At 49.7% G+C, this 21,080-nt stretch overlaps 1 protein-coding gene and 1 pseudogene across 1 annotated transcript; both read left to right on the forward strand.

Annotated features, from left to right (window-relative positions):
- The first annotated feature begins 2,536 nt into the window (after nt 1-2,536).
- Nucleotides 2,537-12,035, forward strand: LOC142588841 (sulfotransferase ssu-1-like; annotated as a pseudogene).
- A 5,743-nt stretch (nt 12,036-17,778) lies between these two features.
- Nucleotides 17,779-20,239, forward strand: LOC142588842 (sulfotransferase 1C2-like). The gene is made up of 3 exons (XM_075700661.1): nt 17,779-17,823; nt 18,882-18,902; nt 19,271-20,239. The coding sequence occupies exons 1-3, from the start codon at nt 17,779-17,781 to the stop codon at nt 20,237-20,239; spliced, it is 1,035 nt and encodes a 344-aa protein (XP_075556776.1).
- The last annotated feature ends 841 nt before the right edge of the window (nt 20,240-21,080 follow it).

A 21,080-nucleotide genomic window follows, 5' to 3' on the forward strand; every position in this document is an offset into this window, starting at 1 on the left:
GAATACTAGGACAGTTCCTAGTAGTTACCGTACTATGTGCTATTGTAATTTTAAGGAAAACGTAACAAAAGGAAAAGTACTTATTTAAAAAAAAACAACGTCAATGCAGTTTTGTTGCTGTGGACGTCGTAATGCGAGAAAGCTTTAATACAAAAGATGTGGCCTCTTGCGAAACAACCACTGCTCCGGTACAGAGCAGTTGGAGGACGTGGAGCCGTGTTTGTTAATGCGTACGCGGTCAAAAAAATATAGCTATTTAGGAGAAGTGGAGGCAACAGCTTCAGCGCCAGCGATGACAGGCATGCCTTCTTGACGCGATCCCATCTGGAGCTGAGAGGCTAACTTATTGAGGTGTTCGGAGACTTCAAGAGCACATATTGGGCGCTTCGCAGGTTTGAAGTTTGATCGCAATGAATCCTTGTGATTAGTCGCAATAACGTAGAATGAAGCTAGCCGCGTCGGCAAACTAGTTAAAAAACAATATGGTGATATAGTGACAAATAAAAGGTGTCGACTTGGGATCATAAGTGTCTCAAAGCAGTATGTTTGGTTACCGGGTGCCCCCGTGCGATGAGAACAGTTGCAGCTGTGGAATACCATCTCGGGAGACCATGACGTGTCCGCAGTGCTATGGTCTGCAGGCTCTGTATGGTGCATAGATTAGACTTGCATGTATTAGTCAATTAAACAGGTAGTCTGTACCGCATAAATTTGAGAAAGAAAAGTGCCGTGCATAGCTGTAGCGTAAAGTGCGCGGATGATTCTCACGATTTTCCAGCCATGAACAGTGGAAATTAGTTTTCTTTTTCTTTTTTTTTTCTTCTTTTCTTATTTCTTCAGGTGACGTCCCCATGCGGCAGAGTAAGTTATGAGGGACGTCGTAGTGGAAGGCTGTGGATTCATTTTAACCCGCTGTGTTCGACGTACATCCAAAGAGCTGTACACGAGCGTTTTGTGTATTCCGTCCACACCGGAGTGCGACCTACCAGGACCGGTATCGAACAGACGGGTTAGTCCTCAGCTGCGCAACACCTTAGCCAATGAGACTGAAGTTTCGATATCAGATGGTAGTCTAAACTGCCGCTATTGATGCACTGGGGCCTCAGAAGTACGATTGTGTGATTCAATTGTGCCTCTGTCACACATTAGCTCGTGTGAAAAGGAATGTGCGGCGTCCAGATTTCTTTTTATATATTCGACTGTTTCCTACCGCTCTCCAGATCGATTTGCAGCGTTTCAAAGAGAGAGAGAGAGAGAGAGAGAGAGAGGGAGAGAGGGAGAGAGAATAAACTGTGTTTTTCTGAGCGACAGCAGTGTGTGACCTGGGTGAGCGGCCTCCTTAATCAAGAAAGCCGCGGGCCATGACCATCTACCGTGTCCGTTCGATCAGACTGTGCTGTCTCTTCGGGTCCGGGTCTGTTAGCTTGGCCTCCCACTGCTCCTCATTTAGTATTTGAATGTCGACTGTACCATGTTTTCGTACACATCCCCATATCCTATGACATAGGGTGTCTGGGACATCCCGGTACTTTCAGATGGATGAGTGCTCAGATGATGAAATTCGGTGCAGTAAGATACCATGGACGCAGATATCGGTTTGCGATTTCCTAAGTGTTACTGCTTCTTCCCTAGTTAGACTGGGGTGAAGTGGCGGTAAGTTGTTCTTTCTAGCCCGTAATGTTGCAAAATATCGATGTATTTTTCCGGGCTTCATCGTTCCTCCTTAGCGCGTCCTGTGAGAAAGCCCGGGGAGCGTGATCTCGGCAGCGGCGTCAGGTGCCTCATTTTCCAGCAGAGACTCGTGGCCCGGAGTCCAAACGATGTATATATCTGGTAGGTGCTTCTTTGCCGTGGTTGTGAGGATTTGTAGGGCTTACCTGGAGATTCTCTCTTTCTGGAAATTTCGGCAAGCCGCTTGTGAATCAATGAGCATTATTGCTCCATCACAGCAGGTCGAGATGGCCAGGGCTATTGCTGTTTCTTCTGCGGTATCTATTTGTCTGTTTGAGACGCTAGCTGCCGTTCTCTCTTTGCCCTTGCTGTCAACAACGCTGATAGCTTGCGCTGGAGTTTCCGAGTATTTCACTGCATCGGTATATGGTGTGTCCGGATTTCGGCCGTAGGTTTTTCGGAAAGTCTCTATCCTGGCTTTTCTTTTGCCTTCATGGTGGGTTGGATGCATATTTGTTGGAATGGGTGCCACAGAAATGTACTCTAGAACTGTCTATGGGATTATACTTTTCTCGTCGTGCCGTTGCATACCTTCGGTATATCGTAATCTTCTGAGCGTTGGCCTACCTGTTTCAGTGAGTTTGAGATGTTCAAGTTTGTTGACTTTGTGTGCTTCGACTAACTCCTCCGAGGTGTTGTGGAGACCTAAGCGGAGTAGTCATTCTGTGGAGGTTCCTATGGCAATCTTGATGGCCTTCCGTATGAGGACGTTCACTTTTGCGATTTGCGCATCCGTGAGGTCTAAGCAAGGTGACTTTGCTGATGATGAGGGCTTGGATGATTCTATGTCTTGTTCTTTGAAGGCATGTCTTCTATTGGCTACCTGTCGTACCAGGTTGGCTACTTGCGTGATGTTTTGTTGCAGTTTGGGTAAGGTGGCGCGGCCCGATCCGTCCTTGTGTATATTTAGGCCGAGGATTATGAGCGACTCTACTTTAGGGATTCGCATTCCATTCAGGCACACTTCTGGCACTGGGATTTGAGCTTTTTGGTAGTCTTCCTCTGGTTCTTGCTTCTAGTATGAGAAGCTCCGGTTCTTCTGGCGCGCAGGCGAGCCCGCAAGCCTTGAGGTAGGTTTCTGTACGATCCATCGCTTCTTTAAGGGCATCCTGTTGACTTCCTGGGGATCTGCTTGTCGTCCAGATGGCAATGTCGTCCGCATAGAGGACGTATCTTATATGTTGTATTCCTACAATATGATTGGTAGTTTGAGCATAGCTATATGAAAAAGGAGAGGAGAGATGACAGACCCTTACGGAGTTTTTTTATTCGGCATTTTCAACCGTCGTTGTTCTGCTGGTGAGGAAGTTTTGTATGTAGCGGTATGTTCTTTCGCCACAGTGCGCGTACTGGAGATTCTTCAGCACTGCCTCGTGAGAGACATTGTCAAAGGCTCCTTTCACGTCCATGGCCAGGCTTGTGCTCTTGCTATGCTTACCTATATACATGATCAGTGACCTCCTAATTCAGTTGCATCAAAATGTCTTGAGTCGATGAGTGGGGGCAAAATCCACACATGGTGTCGGCCATGTGCCTGTTTTCGTCCATGTATGGAGTTAGACTGTTAAGAACCATATGCTCGTACAGCTTGCCTGCGCATGACGTTAGGGCCATGGGTCGCATGTTTCCTATGCGCGTGGCTTGTTTGGCTTCGCGACCACGACAACCTTCGCGTGCTTCCAGACTGATGGAATAATTCCAATTGTCCAGTCTTTGTTGATTGAGTGTGTTTAGAAGGTGTTTTGCCGCCTTCTTGCTTAGGTTGCGAATTTATTTTGTTGTTTATGCGGTCTCTACTTGGGGATGTGTTGCGACTGAGCTTTCCCAGTGCCACTTCCATTTCTGCCTGTGTGAATGGGCGATCGAGTTCGACTCTTGGCATTCGAGCCAAGGGAAGCATGCCAAGCCTAACGGTCAGCTTCTCTCAGAGGTGAGATAAGCTCGAAGGTGAGAGCTTCCCCGACCGCTCTGAGCTGGTGCGCGGCGTTCTGCTTGGAACTAGTAGAACGTTAATTCGACGCTACCAGTCGCAACCATTAGCGACTAATCGTGACTCGACCAGTTGAGTGACGCGCTGGTTGTCATATGCCCGAACCGACTCCCCCGAAGTTACATCTTTCTGCGTTGAATATGGAAAATTAGTTCTGCAGATGGTCGCAAGTTGGGTGAAGGTTCGCGAAAAGGAAAAAGGTTCCAGCCGGCAGTGTCACGATGCTGCAGTATACGCTACGAGCACCCGGTTTCTACGTGCCAAATGGAGACCGCTCCGCGAGAGCACTCCAGAAGCACTAGAAAGTGCTATAATAATAGAGTTTGAAGCATAGTTAGATATAAAGACTGAGAGAGAGAGAGAGAAAAACATTTATTCGGACCATCGAGGTGGTTTCTCTTGAGGTCGAGTGGGTGGTGTCCTCATTCCAGGACTCCACTGGCCATGGCTGCTCGACGTACTTGCTGGACGAGAGCTTCTTGTCCCGCCAGGGTATCGCCGGTCAGCTGTACCTCCCACCGCTCAAATGACGTGCTAGGGGTCTTTAAGTGTTGAGGTTTGCCCTCGCACCCCCACGAGATGTGAAAGAGTGTAGGGCGTGTGTCGCCGCACCAGGGGCAGATGCCGCGATATGTATGTGGGAACATTTTACTGTATCTGTGTAGGTTTGGAAATGTGTTAGTCTGTATAAGTCGGAGAGCTGCGGCATCTTCAGTGCTGAGCTTTTTGTGAGGCGGAGGATAAATCCTGCGGTTGAGTCGCTGGATCTCGAGTCGGTCGCAGTAATTGGATGGCAGGGGCATGAAGGTAAAGGGTGGGGATTGATGAGACGATTGGTCTTGCCCCGCTCGGTTGATGAGCGCTCGAGCTAGGGCGTTCGCCCTTTCGTTCCCCTCCAGACCCGCGTGACCCGGCGTCCACGTGATTTGATGGTATTCTTGCAGCCTCGGGCCTAGAATCTGAGCCGCCAGAAGCGGTGTTCGTCCGTTCGTAAAGTTACGGCAGGCCTGTTGCGAGTCGGTAACGACATGGACTTCCCTGCCTACCCTGTCTTCTTGCTTTATTACCAGCGCCGCGGCTATGGTCTCAGCCGCAGCTGGGGTCTCTGCCCTTACGGAGGCCGCGAGGGTTAAGGAGTTGTCTCTCCCGTTCACGGCGGCTACCGCGAAGAGGCCGCCTACAGGGTACGCCGCCACGTCCACGTACGTTACGTACGGGTCACCCTTGAATTGTCGGCGCTGTCTGTCGACGCGAGCCTTGCGTCGTCCTTCATGGAGTTCATGACTCATGTGCTTCGGTATCGGGTTCGCCTTGATCTTGCCTCTGACCTCTGGCGGGAGTGATCGTTGCCCATCGAGGGCACGGAGCTCCGTTGCCGTTCCGGTCCGGTGGAGGATGGCTCTGCCCGCCGCCGTGTTCTGTAGTCTGGCCTTTTGCGAAGCCATAACCGCGTCCGACAGCTCAGCGAAGGTGTTGTGGATCCCGAGGGCCGCTAACTTCTCGTTTGAGGTGGTGACAGGGAGACCCAGGGCCGTTTTGTACGCGCCTCTGATGATGGCATCGACTTGTTCTTGGTCGCGTTTGTTTAGCGAGTGATAGTGATACGGCATGCTATACGTTATTCTGCTGATCACCAGAGCCTGGACGAGGCGAATCGTGTCCTCTTCTCGCATGCCCTTGCGGCTTCTTGTAATTCGTTTTATAATCCGCGAGATCTGGTTGGTGGCAGACCTTAGGGTTTGGATGGTGTGGGAGGCTTTCAGGTTGCTCTGGATCCAAAAACCCAGAATCCTAGTCTTATTGCCTTCCGTTATCTTTTGGCCCTCAAGATAGAGGTCGATAGGGCCGGGGAACTTGTAGATTCCTCCTCCGTGCACCCGGATCACTTCGGACTTTTCGGGCGCACAACGCATCCCGCTCGCTGCCGCAAATCTCTCCACGGCCGTCGCGGCCTCTTGAAGAGTCGCCTCCTTTCGCGCTAGGGAGCCCTTGGTGGCCCAGAGCGTGATGTCGTCTGCGTACAGGACGTAACCTAGGTCGGGGATCTTCCGCAGCTCTTTGGTCAGCGCTAGCATCGCGACATTGAATAGAATCGGGGAGATTATCGCCCCTTGCGGTGTTCCTTTGTTCGGCACGTCGATCGTATCCGATCGAGTCTTGCCTATTCCGATGGTTGCCGTCCGGCCCGTCAGGAACGATTTAACGTAATTAAAGATGCGCTCCCCGCAGCTGATGTCGTTCAGTCCCTTGAGAATGGCCTCGTGGGAGATGTTATCGAAGGCCCCTTTTAGGTCGAGTGCGAGCAGGAGGTGTTCTCCTCCCTTCGGGATGCCCTTGAGAACTTCTTCCCTTAGGATTAGGAACGCATCTTGAGCAGAAAGTCCCGGCCTGAAGCCAAGCATGGTGTGCGGGAAGCGGTCACCGTCCTCTATGTAATGTTGGAGGCGGGTTTCGATGACCCTCTCGTACAGCTTGCCGAGGCACGAAGTCAGCGAGATGGGACGCAGGGCGTCGATCGCGGGCTTCTTGCCGGGTTTGGGAATGGTCACGATTTCCGCGTGTTTCCACTCGTTCGGTACGTGGCCCTTGCTCCAGAGTTCCCCGTTTAGGTATTCGGTCAAGTCCTGGATGTGCATCGCGCTCAGGTTTCTAATCATGGCATTGGTGATTTTGTCAACTCCGGGAGCAGTGTTGCGCTGTAAGGCTCGTGCCGCGGCATACACCTCTTCCTCCGTGATGGGAGCGTCCAGTTCTGGTCTTGGTTCTCCTTCATATTTTAGGAGGCAGGGTTGTATGGGGTCGCTACCCAGGTATCTGGTTTTTAGGGTGTCAATTAGATCTTGGTCGTTTCCGGGGAACTTGTGGGCGATTTCTAGAAGCGTCCGACTGGTTGTCGATTTCGCCTTGTCGGGCTCGATCAGGCAACGTAGGATGGCCCACGTCTGCGCTGTACTCAGGGTACCCTTGAGCGAGGTGCAAAACTGTACCCAATTTTGCTGCGTCAACTCGTTTGCGTAATTTCTGGCTTCGTCTGTTATTTTCTCGATTCGTAGACGTAGTTTCCGGTTTAACCGCTGTCGCTTCCACCGTTTGAGGAGGCCCTTACGGGCTTCCCACAGGTGTAAGAGCCGGCGGTCGACTTCGGGCGTCTCGACCGTGCGCTGGATGGTTTTAGTGGTTTGAATGTGGGCGTCCCGGAGGTGCTGCATCCATTCCGCTATGTCCGTTATACCATTTTCGGGAGGGGGGTACTGCCTGAATGCCTCCCAGTCCGTAAGCCTAATTTCGCCAATTGTTCTCTTGAGTTTCGGCGTGGATACCGAGATACTGAGGATATAGTGATCGCTGCCCAATGTTTCGCCCAGGTGCGCCCATGAGTATTCCCTTACGTTTTTGACAAATGACAGGTCCGGAAACGTGTCTCGACTTACACTGTTGCCTACTCGGGTTGGTTGGAGGAGGTTGGTTATCAATTCGAGGCCCATTTGGTCAACCGCATCGAGGAGCGACCTTCCCTTTTGCGTGTCTTGTTGGTAGCCCCAAGTCGTGTGTCTAGCGTTCATGTCTCCAACCACAACCAGCTGGTTGCAGCCAGCGGCTCTCACGCTGTCGTAAATGATGTTGCGGAAGTCGTCTTTCTGAGCCCTCGGCGGACTGTACAAATTCAGGATGAAAGTGCTACGTCTACCCCTCTTCTGCGGGAGGACTTCCACTAGCACGTGATTAATGTCATGATGTTGATAATGTTGTCCCACGGCCGTCACCGTTTTGCGAACTAAAACCGCGACCTTCGGTGATCCCGCGTGTTTAATTACGTAGTAACCCCGTAGCCTGATCGGCTGGTTCCCGACCTCCTGAAGGCAGATGACGTCGGGGGGGTATAGGTGATTTTGGATGAAGAGTTGGAGTGAACTTGCCTTCTTGTTGAAAGAGCGACAATTCCACTGCCAGATCTCGAGGTGTTCGGGCGCGCTGCGTGTGGTGTTAGCCATTGCTGACGTTCATGCCACCGCCGTCGCAGTTGTCGGCGTCCCTGACGTCACCCGTGTTGTTTATGCGCCTGTACGCCTTGACGCGTGGGTTGCTGATCTCGTCGTCGACCCGCTTGCGCGAGCCAAACTCAACCTTGCGTATTCTTCTTTCAAGGTCTTCATGGCTTAGTGTGTTCTCCTTGACTTTATTGTTTAATTCGCCCATCTGGTAAAGCATCTGTTGTATCGTAGCATAAATACCTTCGAGGGTGACTACACTTGACTGGACTGCCGCTGCCGAGGCCGCACCGGAGAGCGATGAGGGCGTGGTGGTTCTTGAGGGGGGAGGAATGGAGATGGCGGGCTCGTGGCCTATCGTTCCGCTTTGCGACCCTGCCTGTGTGTTGTTGCTAGTTTTGCTTAGCAACGCTTCTAAGCGTTGCATGCGTTGGTTTAGGTCGTTAACCTGAGCCTTAAGTTTTTTATTTTCTTCCCTGATGCGCGTACATTCGGGGGAGCATGTACTATTTTCACTGGTATTTTGAGCGGAGGAGGTACTAGACTGATTCCGGCTCACCTTGTTGTTGTTGGCTTGGTTCTTCTTGCCCGATTGGTTCTTCTGTTTAGACGTGGATGTCGAGGTAGAAGGCTGCCGCTGCCCTTGCTTCTCTCCTAGCTTTGGCCACTCCGAGCGGAACCGGGACCTGGACCTGGACTGGGACCGGGATCGGGATGGGGATCGGCACCGGGACCGGGACCGGGACCGGGACATTGACCTGGACTGGGCCTGGGACCTTGAGCGGCTCGCCGAGGATTCCGAGCTGAACCACCGTAGGCGGCTTCGCCTTGGCCTTCCTCCATCATTGTCGTCGTCTTCCTTCCTCCTTCCGGGTGGAGGATGCTTCTTGGTGGTAGTGCTGTTGTTCTTTAGCTTTTGCTTGCACTCGCGAGACCCCGTGGCGTGGGCTTCGCCGCAGACGGCGCACTTGAGCGAGCACTCGTGGTCGTCCGTCGGGTCGTGCGTCCCGCAAGCGAGACAGATTTTGATGTTCGGGGTAGGACAAACGTCCGATCGGTGTCCCATGCGCTGGCACACATAGCAGAAAAACCAGCCGCGGCGGCTGAGTAGGTATGGCGATCTGCTGCCGAGCGCGACGCCGTGCGTTGGACTCCCACCTGCGGCGGCCACGTACGGTTGGGGATTGAGTTCTAAGTCGCCGGTGTAGCGGGCTTTGGGTACACGTTGGAGAGAACCACGTGCACGAACTGTCGACTTTTATATAGTTCACACTCAACTACGTCTCTCTTATCTGGAGAATTGCTTTGGGGCGTCAAAGATTATTATTTTACTTTTCTTGTTTTCGTGCTTCATTTCGACGCGATAGTACGACTGCGTAGACTGGGTAGCCTAAATAGTATTCGAGAGAAATTATATAAGCGAACGCAATGGCTCCATTTTCTCGCTAGCAGCAATTAAATCAAGCCGTGCGCCAATTAAACCACGAATATATATGGGAAGTTAACTGTATATTGCCGCGACAAACTTGGTGACATTTAAGTTGCGCGCTCTTTGTATTGGACACTGTGCGCGCCGTACCGTGGTGTTGTTCAGCAACAACAGTGAGTGAGTGAGTGAGTGAGTGAGTGAGTGAGTGAGTGAGTGAGTGAGTGAGTGAGTGAGTGAGTGAGTGAGTGAGTGAGTGAGTGAGGTAACATTATTTGGATCCAGAGAAGACGCAGGGGAGATCCCGCGCCACCCGGCTAGTCCCACGTAGGGACCGGGCCGCCAAGCCGAGCTTGACGGCCCGATCGCGGGCACTCTGGACGGCCAGGGTTTGGTCGTTGAGTTCGGGGCTGCCCAAGAGCGCAGCCCACCTATCCTCGCTGAAGGAGGAGCCGATGGCTTCACACTCCCACAGCACATGGTCCAATGTTAGTCCACAGGCAGGGCAGTCCGCACTGGGATATCTTTCAGGGTATATGGCATGAAGAACAGCCAGGTTAGGGTACGCACGGGCTTGTAGAAGTCGAAGGGTAACCTCCCGCGCCCTGCATAAGGCGGTGTGCGGGAGGGGGAATACCCGTAGTGACAGATAGTAGTGTGTGGTGATTTAATTGAACGTAAGCAAGGGTTCCCCGCGGGGCAGGGGGACTGCTGAGGCGGCGCGTTCAGTGAGTCAGCGATCTTCGTGGCGCCGGCAGCTGGTTGAACCCGGCTCGCATGCGCCACGCGCACGAGATGTCACGCGAGAAGAAAGAGCAAGACGGTTCGAGGCCAGTTTCGAGAACGCGACTGCCACGGATTTCTTCACGACCGCAGTGACTTTAAATTGTGGGCTCAAGTTCGCCCTCAATAAATACCGTTGTTTTATTAACATCGTTACCGTATATTGAACCCACAATATGCGACATATCATAGCAGGAATGACGCGTACATAAAGATGAAAATAACATAAAGAGCAAAAGAAATTCTTAGAAAGATGGTATACACACACTCTTAAGGCCCCGATAGAGAGATGTGCATCGTATTATGCCTATTGTGACATGAAAGTCAGTGTTACTAAAGATATAGATTTGTACTAACCCTAAAGTAGGTGTATCAAGCCTCTGCAACTACGTATAGGTCGTGAGGAAAGTTTTGCAGCTGAAGTGAACACGAACGCTTTCTCAGGTGGTCTAAACCCTCAGACACACACACAAGCACAACCACACGCACACGCACACACGAAATAAAGCTGAGCAAAAGTACAAGGCAGGGAAAAAAAAAGCTAAGAAATAAAGCCACAACTGCTAGCAAGTGCCACAAGTACGTCCTGACAAGAAAACTCAGAAATACATAATGAATCAAATGAATAAAGTTATTTGTAGTATAATGAATCAAACATACATGACGAAGCAGAATATCCTTAGCGAGAGTGCAAAATCACTAAAAAGAGAAGGCCACTTCTTTGGCTATTTGTGTACGCCCTGAACATATGCGACACCTGCGGTCGAATGAATTCTGCGCATCGCCACAGCCATCAGCGGCAATAGGTAGCACTCGAAGGGTTGCGTTTAGCGTTCGTACACAAATGATGAAGTGAACACAGATGCCACCTCCACCTTGGGTGCGTCGATAGAGTCACGCAGACTTCGGAAGCAGTTGGTTGACCTTACACCGGCGGCAAGATGTTCTTTCGTACTCTACCACTTCGTTTCTCTCTTTCTTTTAATTGAACAGTTTAATCAAGACCAAGGCTAATTTCCCTCATACTTTCGCTGGCTTCATTGCCCGTTGGCTCCCCTAAACTGCGTTATTTTTTCGCTTACGCGAAAGTGTGTTTCTTTCTCACCCCCAGGCGCCAACGAGCTCTACAGCGCAGGGCATATACCACGTGGTTGGCGGCCTGTACGTTAGCAAGATCTTTACGGAGAAGAACCTGCGGTCCGCCTTTTCTTACAAGCCCTTGGACGAGGACGTCTTCATCGTCGGTTACCCCAAATGCGGAACAACCTGGTTGCAGTTCATCGTTTACAGCATCTACACCGGCGGCGCCGGTGGGCTTCCCAGCGCAAGAGAATGTCGAAAGACGATGGCGTTCCTCCAGATTTCGGGAGCCGAAGGTGCGATGTCCATTCAGCGACCGGGAATCATCCAGACCCACCTACCGTTCCACTTGCAGCCGTTCTCCGCGGAAAGCAAAGTACATCTACGTCGCGCGTAACCCGTACGATTGCTGCGTCTCCTTCTATCACCACATGAAGTCCCGGCCGTGATGTCACTTCCAGGACGTCACGTTCGACCTGTTCCTCGACATGTTTGTCCGCGGCGAAGTCGACTTCGGCGACTACTTCGACCACCTCCTGTCCTGATACAAGCAACGTGATGAGCCCAATGGGATTTTTCTAACGTACGAAGACCTGAAGAAGGACACTTCCGGGTGGATCTCGAGGTTCGCCAACTTTCTCGGCAAAGATGAGTAGCAACAGAATGAAGGAACAGCCAAGTGTTCTCTATACTGTAGTCGAGACGACCAGCTTCGAGAGCATGAAGAGTCTCAACGAGGATTCCAGGAACTGGAAAAAGAAACTCGAGGCACTTCCGGACGAAACATTGGCGGCAGCCACGACGTCGATGCGGGAAGCTCCGGGCGACTCCATGAAGCAGCGGCCAACTAAAGGTAACATCCGCAAGGGAATAGTTGGTGACTGGAAGAACCATTTCTCGCCCGAACAAGTCGCAAGGATGAAGAAACGAATTGCACTCAAGACGCAAGGAAGCGACGTCATGACTCTCTGGAAGGACGCGGACATTCCTTGAGTATCGGAGGCGCAAGAATAAAGAACTGCACCTTTGTTATGGTCGCCGGTATTGGCGCATTACTTATTTGTGAGCACTACAAAAAGACGCACGTTGTACGCTTCCGAGTACGCATCACATCCAACCGCATCCAATACGTTCCGAGCAGTTCGAATCATGGCCTCGGAGAGTTCGACGGCGCAAGGCTCGGAGGCCACGTGTCGGTGGCCACCTTTAAATTGTCGAGCTTTCTGCAAACATTAGCAGAGGGAGCTTTGGCGTTAGTCGTTAGCAGGAGGTATATATGAATGCGCACATGCATGATTTAGACGAATATGCTGATTACAGTGGTTCTCCATGGCTGAATCTGTGCGATGAACGGAACCTTATAGTAGTTAACATGGAGAATACGTGTCATAGACAGGTAATGGGGCAATGCGGAGAATGCGCATGGAAGCATCGACTACGCCTTACTCTGAGAATTCGTCTACGAACAACTAGTCCAAGTGACAATAGCCTATAGGTAGCGATCATAAAGATATAAGCTTAATATTTGGAAGATACTGGCGCAGGACAGGAACCAAAAGCAGCAGAATGCGCTAAAATTATTGAAAAGTAGAAAGAAGATAACGCAGAATGTACAGATAAGAAAATGTAGGCACTTCCGACAGCAGCCTGCTTATGTAAATAACTAGTTGAGGTTATGCAGCTGGAGTTAAGACAAACAAAACTAACGAATTGTGGGAGTGGAAAGAGGAAACCACAGAGGTGGTGGAACAAGTAAATAACTCAAGACATGTGAGAGCGTAAGCAGGAATCTAGGGATTATAGGGAGGCCAGAAGGTTGGGAGCCCACGAAGAACTACTACTCTTTCGATGGGACAAGTACAGAGAAAAGAAGAGGGTGGCGAGTGTGTTCGTGCAAGACAAAATTAGGTGTAGAAGTGAACGTTGGGTGCGGGACATTCGCAAAAGAGGCAAAAGCGCGCCAAAAGGATTCCGCAACCACGCAAGGGCATTCAGAGCTCCAACTAAATATTCGCAAACGGTTATAAAGGATGAAGATGGTAACAGCTTTGAAGGAGATGATGCGCTGCGGCGCGTCATAGACGTTATTAGGAATAACTTCGGCACGAACTAGAGCGTTGTCCAGAATTAACCAGACCAGCAACAGAGAAGTCTGTGAGATCAAAATTTAACGTATAAATCATTTACTGGAGAAAAGCAGAAGAAAACATCCCTAATAACGCAGCAGCATGAGCCGATTACCAGGATCAACCTAACCTACGAAGACAAAGGTGATAACGATAACACGAGCTATAGTATAGACCAGCTACAGTATAACGTCAATGAAATACAGAATAACAATGCAAAACATAAAATTAGATTTGTCAAAATGAGCGAAAAAAGAAATGTCTTGCGGCAGCTGCTACATGGTTTCGGACCGGGCACAAGCTTAGATCATGATATTTTTGTAACAGGTCAATGCATAGAGATGTCAATAGCTCAGAATACACATTTATGGATTGCATTTCTAGATATTGAGGGAGCTTATGCGACAACGTAGGCAGGGAAGTGTTATGGATTATTCTCAAACACAAGGACATAGATTACGGCTTCGTGGAGCTGCTGATAGAGATATAGAAATAGACCGTCTTACAAATTGTGTTTGAAAGCCGGAACCGCAATGCCATTGTGGAATTTCACCGAGGACTGAAACAAGGATGCCGCGTGTCTCGATTGTTGTTCACGCTTTATCTTAAGGGCTTAGAAAGATGATTGGAAAACAATGAACTAGGCTTTCATTGATACTACATCCGTAATGGGCAAAAGGTGCAACAGAAGGTCGGTGGGCTGACCTATACGGGTGGCATAGTGCTGCTACCGGACATTGCAAGAGACTTGCAGACTTACGAACATTTGTGGCAATGCATAGACAAATCTAGGCCTTAAGTTTAGCGTAAAGAAATCTAGAATTTTGAGCTTTAACGAAGAGATGAGTAGTTACTTCATATAAGTTGTACAGCAATTCATACCCATGGTAAACCAATAGGGATACCTGGGTGTAGGCATAAATGAAGAAAAGAGTCTACTCAAGCACCCATCAGGATAATCTGACAATGAAGAGAATGCGGAACGGCAGCAATGATGAAACACAGATCACTTCAGAATCATACAGAACAATTTTCTAGACAACTCAGGTCATTGAGTAGTTCATGGTGCGATGGGCAGAACATCGGGCTGCTGTGTTGACAGAATCGTTTTTGAAACCAACCGTCTGTCCAACTTGGGCAACTGGCTATGTAACACTGAATATCGGCCACTGTTTAATGAACTTCGAATCCCCCCTCCCACCAACCACTGGCTATGTGCCAATTTTTAATGAAAATCTTACCAAAACGCGTATTGGCCAAGCTGAATTTGTTCGTGACATGAACACGCTTACGATGCTCGACGCTGCAGAAACAATCGCTGTAGTCGACAACAGACTTGTGTTCAGTGGATGCACAGGTGCGAAATTCCGTATCTGGGTCCCAATTGGGCCGTTCACAAAGCACGGCCGTCGCAGCTGCAAACGCAAAAATGGAAATTCAGGGATCAGGTGTTTGCCACCTCACAAATTAACGCCCATCTGCGACTGCCAACGTGCCTCCGGTAAGCGATGAAGCGTGCGTTCTCAGCTAATCGGTTCGGAGGTAACGACTGTAACGTGGGGATAACGGTGCTTTTTTTGTTGCCCACGTGCTCCGATAGGCCATCCGAAACTGTGCAGCGTGTAGATTTCACTTATGATTGACCTAGGCACGCGTTGCTGCGCAAAACAACTGTGTATAGGCGGATTGTTGCAGTTCAGCAGGTGCCGAAAATGGGGCAAGTTGTGTTTGTCGACGCTTTTCAATATAGATTAGTAGACTTTTAGGCGCTCGTGGAAGTACTTGGCTTGTGTCGGAGTGCCTAGAAATTCGGTACCCCTGGAGGTCGATGTCCAAATCTGGTGAGTAATTGGACATGTCACCTGCACGCCTAGCTGTGTTGTATGTTAACGGCAAGCCTGCACGCGATCATAGCTTGTACATAGTTTTCTTTTTTTCTTTTTTGAAGCGCTTGCGATACTAAGTTATTTCGTGCAAGATGAAAGAACACGTTTAGATGTCTCAAATGAGTAAAGCTTGCCGCTGTTGGACAGTTTACTGTTGTAATGTGTGGTATTAGCCCCGGTATTTCTGTTATTATTACAGTTTTTGCGAAATACTGCCGATTTACAATGATTTAAGAATTACAAGCGAACGGAGAGGCAACCGTCAACCAAGGAGGCATCATAGGCCGGCCGATACTTCAACTTATTCTGAGGACGACACCAAAACATGTTTTTTGTCTTGATCTCCGTGAAGATATTACTCCCCGTATGCAGGAGGAGGAGGAGGAAATAACATTATTGCGTGCCCTCTGAGTTGGTGGGGAGGGCCATAGGCGGCACACGGTAACGGCCATAGGCGGCCTAGGTAACGGTAAGAGTTCTTGTGTCCTGGCGGCATCCTCGGCCCACTGGATGGCCCAAAGTTGATTCTCGAGGGCGGGGCTGAGCAGCGCGGCTTCCCAGCGCGTGCGAAGGCTGCTGCTAGAGGCCGCGTTCTCTTTATTGTTATGTATCCCTCGGCATTCCCACAACATAGGCTCCAGAGGGGCTCTGCATTCACATGTGTTGCAATCTTCCGTTGGATATATATCCGGATATATGATGTGCCAGAGTGCAGGATTCTGATACGTCCTAGTTTGTAACAGCCGCCATGCGACAGACTGCTTTTTTGTCAATTTTGCGTGAGGTCGCGGGAATATGCCCCTCTGTAACCTATAGCGTTTTGTGATGTCATTATATGTGGTCATTCTGTCCTCCCATTGCCACTCATTTACCACACGGCCACGTTCGGAGGGTGTCTGGCCGTTGCGACTGCGGCTCGGTCCGTAAGCCCTCGAGCCGTGTCGTGTGCCGCCTCGTTGTTGCCGTCCTCCGCGAGGGTGTGAGCGGGTGTCCAGGCGATGTATATCTTTCTTTTCCAATGTTGGCCTCCTGCAAGAAGAATGCGTAGTGTCGCCAGAGAGATTCGGCCGTTGCCAAAGTTTCTTACTGCCGTATGAGAGTCGCTGACTATCACAGTTGCGTTAGTTTGAGCTACTGCGAGTGCTATGGCTACTTCTTCCGCTGTCTGGTTACTTGTGGTACGTATCGTCGCGCACGTCTTGCACTGTTTCTCCCTATCGATTAGGGCTGCCGTAAACCCCCGCCTGCGACTGTATCGAGCCGCGTCTACGAACACTGGATGCTTGTTGCTGCTGAATTTCTTCTTTATCTGCTTCGCTCTGTTCTCTCGTCTGTCCTTCTGTTGTGTTCTGGGTGCATGTTCTTTGGTATGGGGGGTATTACCATTGCTTCCTTCGTCTCTCTCGGGATGCCCACATTGACGCCGTGCTGTGTGTGGTAACCTATGTCTAATCTCTCTAGGATGTGTCTGCCTGCTCTAGCCTTAGAGAGGCGTTCATATTGTGCCGTACATTGCGCTGCAATGAGGTCGTCTATCGTGTTGTGCAGGCCTAATTGCAGCAACTTGCCCGTGCTAGTGATGATCGGTAGCCCCCATGGCTAGCTTGTATAATTTCCGAATGAGGCATTCTAGTTTGATCTTTTCCGCGATCTGCCATTTTAAGTACGGCGCTACGTATAGTATTCTACTGGTTACGAAGGCCTGTATTAACCTGATCGTGTTTCCCTCTCTCATCCCGCCATGTTTGTTTGCTATCCTTCTGATCAGCCTCATGATTTGCGCTACAGTTCCCTCCAGTCTTCTGAGGGTTTCTCCGTTGTTACCCTTGGCTTCAATGAGGAGCCCCAATACCCTGATCCTATCGCCTTTGGGTATGGGTTTCCCATCAGCCGTCTTTAACTGTATCTCCTCTCAATGGGTGAGATTTTCCCTCTAGTTGCCTGGTTTGCGACCTCTGCGAGTCGGCCTGTACAGCAACAGCTCCGATTTCTCTTCCGAGCAGGTTACAAGCCCTGTCGCCTCTAGATATTTTTCGATTGTGTGGACCGCTTTTGAAGCGTTTGTTCTATTTGCCCGTCACTTTCGTTTCTCACCCATAGGGTGATATCGTCAGCGTATAAGGTATGATTGAGTCCCTCGATTTCTTGTAGCTTGGCTGGCAGCCCGATTAGCGCCAGATTGAATTGCATCGGTGATAAGACCGAGCCATGTGGCGTAACTGCGCTGCCTATCTCGATCTCCTCCGAAATTAGGTCCGCTATCGTGATCTTTGCCTTTCTGTCCGTTAGAAAATTGTGTACGTAATCTTACGTCCGTTTTCTCAGTCCTACTTCTCCTACTATATCTAGTATCATTGCATGTGTTACGTTATCAAAGACCTTCTTAGGTCCAACCCTGGAATTGCCCGTATGCAGTGCAACATTAATTTGCGACGCTGCGAAACCTGTTCCCGAGGTTTGTCGTGTTGTTTGCGGAAGGAGAATCTGTATGCAAACAGACAGGTTGCAACTCAACCATACAGGACGCCAGTGTGGTGACATGAAAAAGGAAAGGGGGTGAGGGTGCAAAGTCACGTGCAATTTATGCGATTATGGCTAGGGTTCTTTGAAGGCGCAGAACATTGCGATAAAACACTTCACTGCATGAATAATCGGGCATCCACTTGCGCGGGTGCAAAGCTATAACAAGACTTAACGAGAGTTGTAAAGGCCCAACAAATATTGTTTTACAGGTCATTTTGTGCTGCACAGCTGTCTGCTTTGAAGAATGGAGTCTTTGTCAGAAGAACGCGCTGCAAAAGATGCCAACAAAGTGAGCAACTTCCACAAAGTTTGTCTTGACATGACAACCGTCTTGAAATACAGCGCTATGGGACGGCACGAAAAAAAGGAAGACGAACACAGGCGCCTGTGTTCGTATTCCTTTCTGTTGTGCCATCCCGTTGCGCTATGTTTCAACATACTTCTCATGTCAAAATACCAACTAGCCAAGCATTCGACTCTTTTGTCTTGACATTCGGAAAATTCAGGGAGAGGTCTTAATAGGTACCGTACTATGTGCTATTGTCATCTTAAGGATGACGTAACAAAAAAAAGTTCTTTTTTTATAATCAACGCCAAAGCAGTTTTGCTGCTGTTGTGACGTCGTAATGCGAGAACGCTTTAAGACAAAAGAGATGGCGCCCTGCGAAACAACCACTACTCCAGTACAGAGCAGTTGGAGCACGTGGAACCGTGTTTGTGAATGCGTACGCAGTAAAAGAAATAGAGCTATTTAGGAGAAGTGGGGGCAACAGCTTCAGGGCCAGCGATGACAGGCATGCATTCCTAACACGATCCCAGGAACTGAGAGGCAAACTTATTGAGGTGTTCGGAGACACCAGAGCGCACATATATTGGGCGCTTCACAGGTTTGAAGCTTGAGCGCAACGAGTGCTTGTGACTAGTCGCTGTAACATAGAGTGAAGCACGTGGTCGCCGCGTTGGCGAACGAGTCATAAAACGATATGGTGATATTGCGGTGAAAAAAAAGGGTGTCGAGTTTGGGTCACAAGCGTCTCAACGGCTGTATGTTTGGTGACCGGGTGCCCCCATGCGATCACAATAGTCGCCGCTATCGAAGAACATCTCGGGAGACCATGACGTGTCCACAGTGCTTGGGTCTGCACGCTCTGTATGGAGCACAGATTAGACTTGCACGTAATAGACAATTAGACAGGTAGGCTGTATCGCAGAAATTTGAGAAATGAAGTGCCGTGCATAGCTGTAGCGTAAAGTGCGCGGATGATTGTCACGATTTTCCAGCGATAAAATTAAACTTCTCCTCAGTGCAAATTACTTTTTTCCCCTCTTTCTTTCTTCTTTTTACAGGTAACGTCCCGATACGGCAGAGTAGGTTATGAGGGACGTCGTAGCGAAAGGCTGCGGATTCATTTTAACCATCTGTGTTTTCTTCAACGTGCACCCAATGCGCTGTAGACGAGCGTTTTTTGCACTCCGTCCGCACCGGACTGCGATCTACCAGGGCCGGGATCGAACAGACGGGCTAGTCCACAGCAGCGCCTTTTCACCTTCGACGGTTTACCACCTGTGCGGGATGGGTGCATGGGCTGTGTCTTTCTTTCTTTTTTCTTTAATTCAACATTTTACTCAAAAACGCAGTTCACTTCTCTGATGCTTTCGTTGGCTTCATTGGTCGTTCACTTCTATAAATTGTATTTTTTTTTTACTTACGCGAAAGTGTGTTTCTTTCTCACCAGCAGGAGGAAACAGGCACAACTACAGGGCAGGGCATCTGTCACGTAGTAGACGGCCTTTACGTTAGCAAGACCTTTACGAAGAAGAACCTGCGGTCCGCCTTTTCTTACAAGCCCCTGGATAAGGACGTCTTCATCGTCGGTTACCCCAAATGCGGAACAACCTGGTTGCAGTTCATCGTTTACTGCATCTACACCGGCGGCGCCGGTGGGCTTCCCAGCGCAACAGAATGTCGAAAGACGATGGCGTTCCTCGAGATTTCGGGAGCCGAGGGTGCGATGTCCATTCAGCGTCCGGGAATCATCAAAACCCACCTGCCGTTCCACTTGCAGCCGTACTCCGCGAAGGCCAAGTACATCTATGTCACGCGGAACCCGTACGACTGCTGCGTCTCTTTCTATCACCACATGAAGTCCCGGCAGCGACGTGACTTCCAGGACGTCACGTTCGACCAGTTCCTCGACATCTTTGTCCGCGGCAAGGTCAACTTCGGCGACTACTTCGACAACCTCCTGTCCTGGTACGAGCACCGTGGTGACCCCAACGTGCTTTTTCTAACGTACGAAGACCTTAAGAAGGACACTTCCGGGTGGATCTCGAGGATCGCCGACTTCCTCGGCAAAGAAGAGTATGGAAACGAGATGAGGGAACAGCCAAATGTCCTCGAAACTGTAGTCCAGCTGACCAGCTTCCAGAATATGAAGAGCATCAACCAGGAGTTAAGGAACTGGCCATTGGAACTCGAGGCACTTCCGGATGAAACGTTGACGGAAGCCACGAGGTCGACGAGGGAAGGTCTTGGCGACTCCATCAAGCAACGGCCGACGGGCGATCACATCCGCAAGGGAATCGTTGGTGACTGGAAGAACCATTTCTCGCCGGAACAAGTCGCAAGGATGAAGGAACGAATTGCACTTAAGACGCGCGGAGTCGACGTGATGAGTCTCTGGAAGGGCGCGGACATCCCTTAAGTATCAGAGGCACAAGAATAAACAACTGAACTGTTTCTGTGGTTGCCGGTGTTGGCACATTAGTTATCTGCGAGCATTTCAAAAATATGCATTCCGCATATTTCCGGGCGCATTTCGACGCAGCGGTCGCATCCAAACGTATCCAACGTGTTTTAAACATATTCCGAGAGGTTCGAATCATCTGGATTCCTGGAAAAGTTACTAGAGGGAATTTTTGCGCTAGCGTCTATAGAAGTTGCAGGTATGGCGAAGATGCGAATGATGGGCTGTGCAAGGATTTGCCTAAAGTTTGTAATTTTGACTTGAAATGGTTCATGACTCGGCAAATTTATAATAATCAACAAAATATTGTGTCACAATGGAACGATTCGCGATGACTGCGCATTCTGGCAGAGACTAACTGATTTGCTTTGTTGAGAAATCTTTGAGTGTGCTAGATTGCCTCTTATATGAAAATATTCACACAATGTACAGAGAGGGAAATGAGGGAGGGAGCAGGATCGTAATTGTCACCAAAAATGGCACAACGTCTTCTTACTCTTTTTATAGGAAGTACGGTATGGAAACAGAAGTTGAAAGTGGAATTGCAAAATGGAAAGAAAGAGAACAAGGGTGGCAAGCCGCAGAGATAAACAGTAATAAATAACTTCGTAGGTTGGTAGTCACAAGCACCAAGATTACGCAAATTCATGTACGAGAGTTTCGGAGTGGCCGTTTTACGAATTCTAGTTCAGGCCAACATTCACCGTTGTGAGGAGCCATTTTCTGAAGCTGTTGCAAAAAGCTAAGATATTCGGAACATGGCCGTGCGTGTTGGCACAGTACTTGGACTCGACTGATG

The sequence above is a fragment of the Dermacentor variabilis genome, chromosome 7 (genome assembly GCF_050947875.1).
Source record: "Dermacentor variabilis isolate Ectoservices chromosome 7, ASM5094787v1, whole genome shotgun sequence".
NCBI lineage: Eukaryota > Metazoa > Arthropoda > Arachnida > Ixodida > Ixodidae > Dermacentor > Dermacentor variabilis.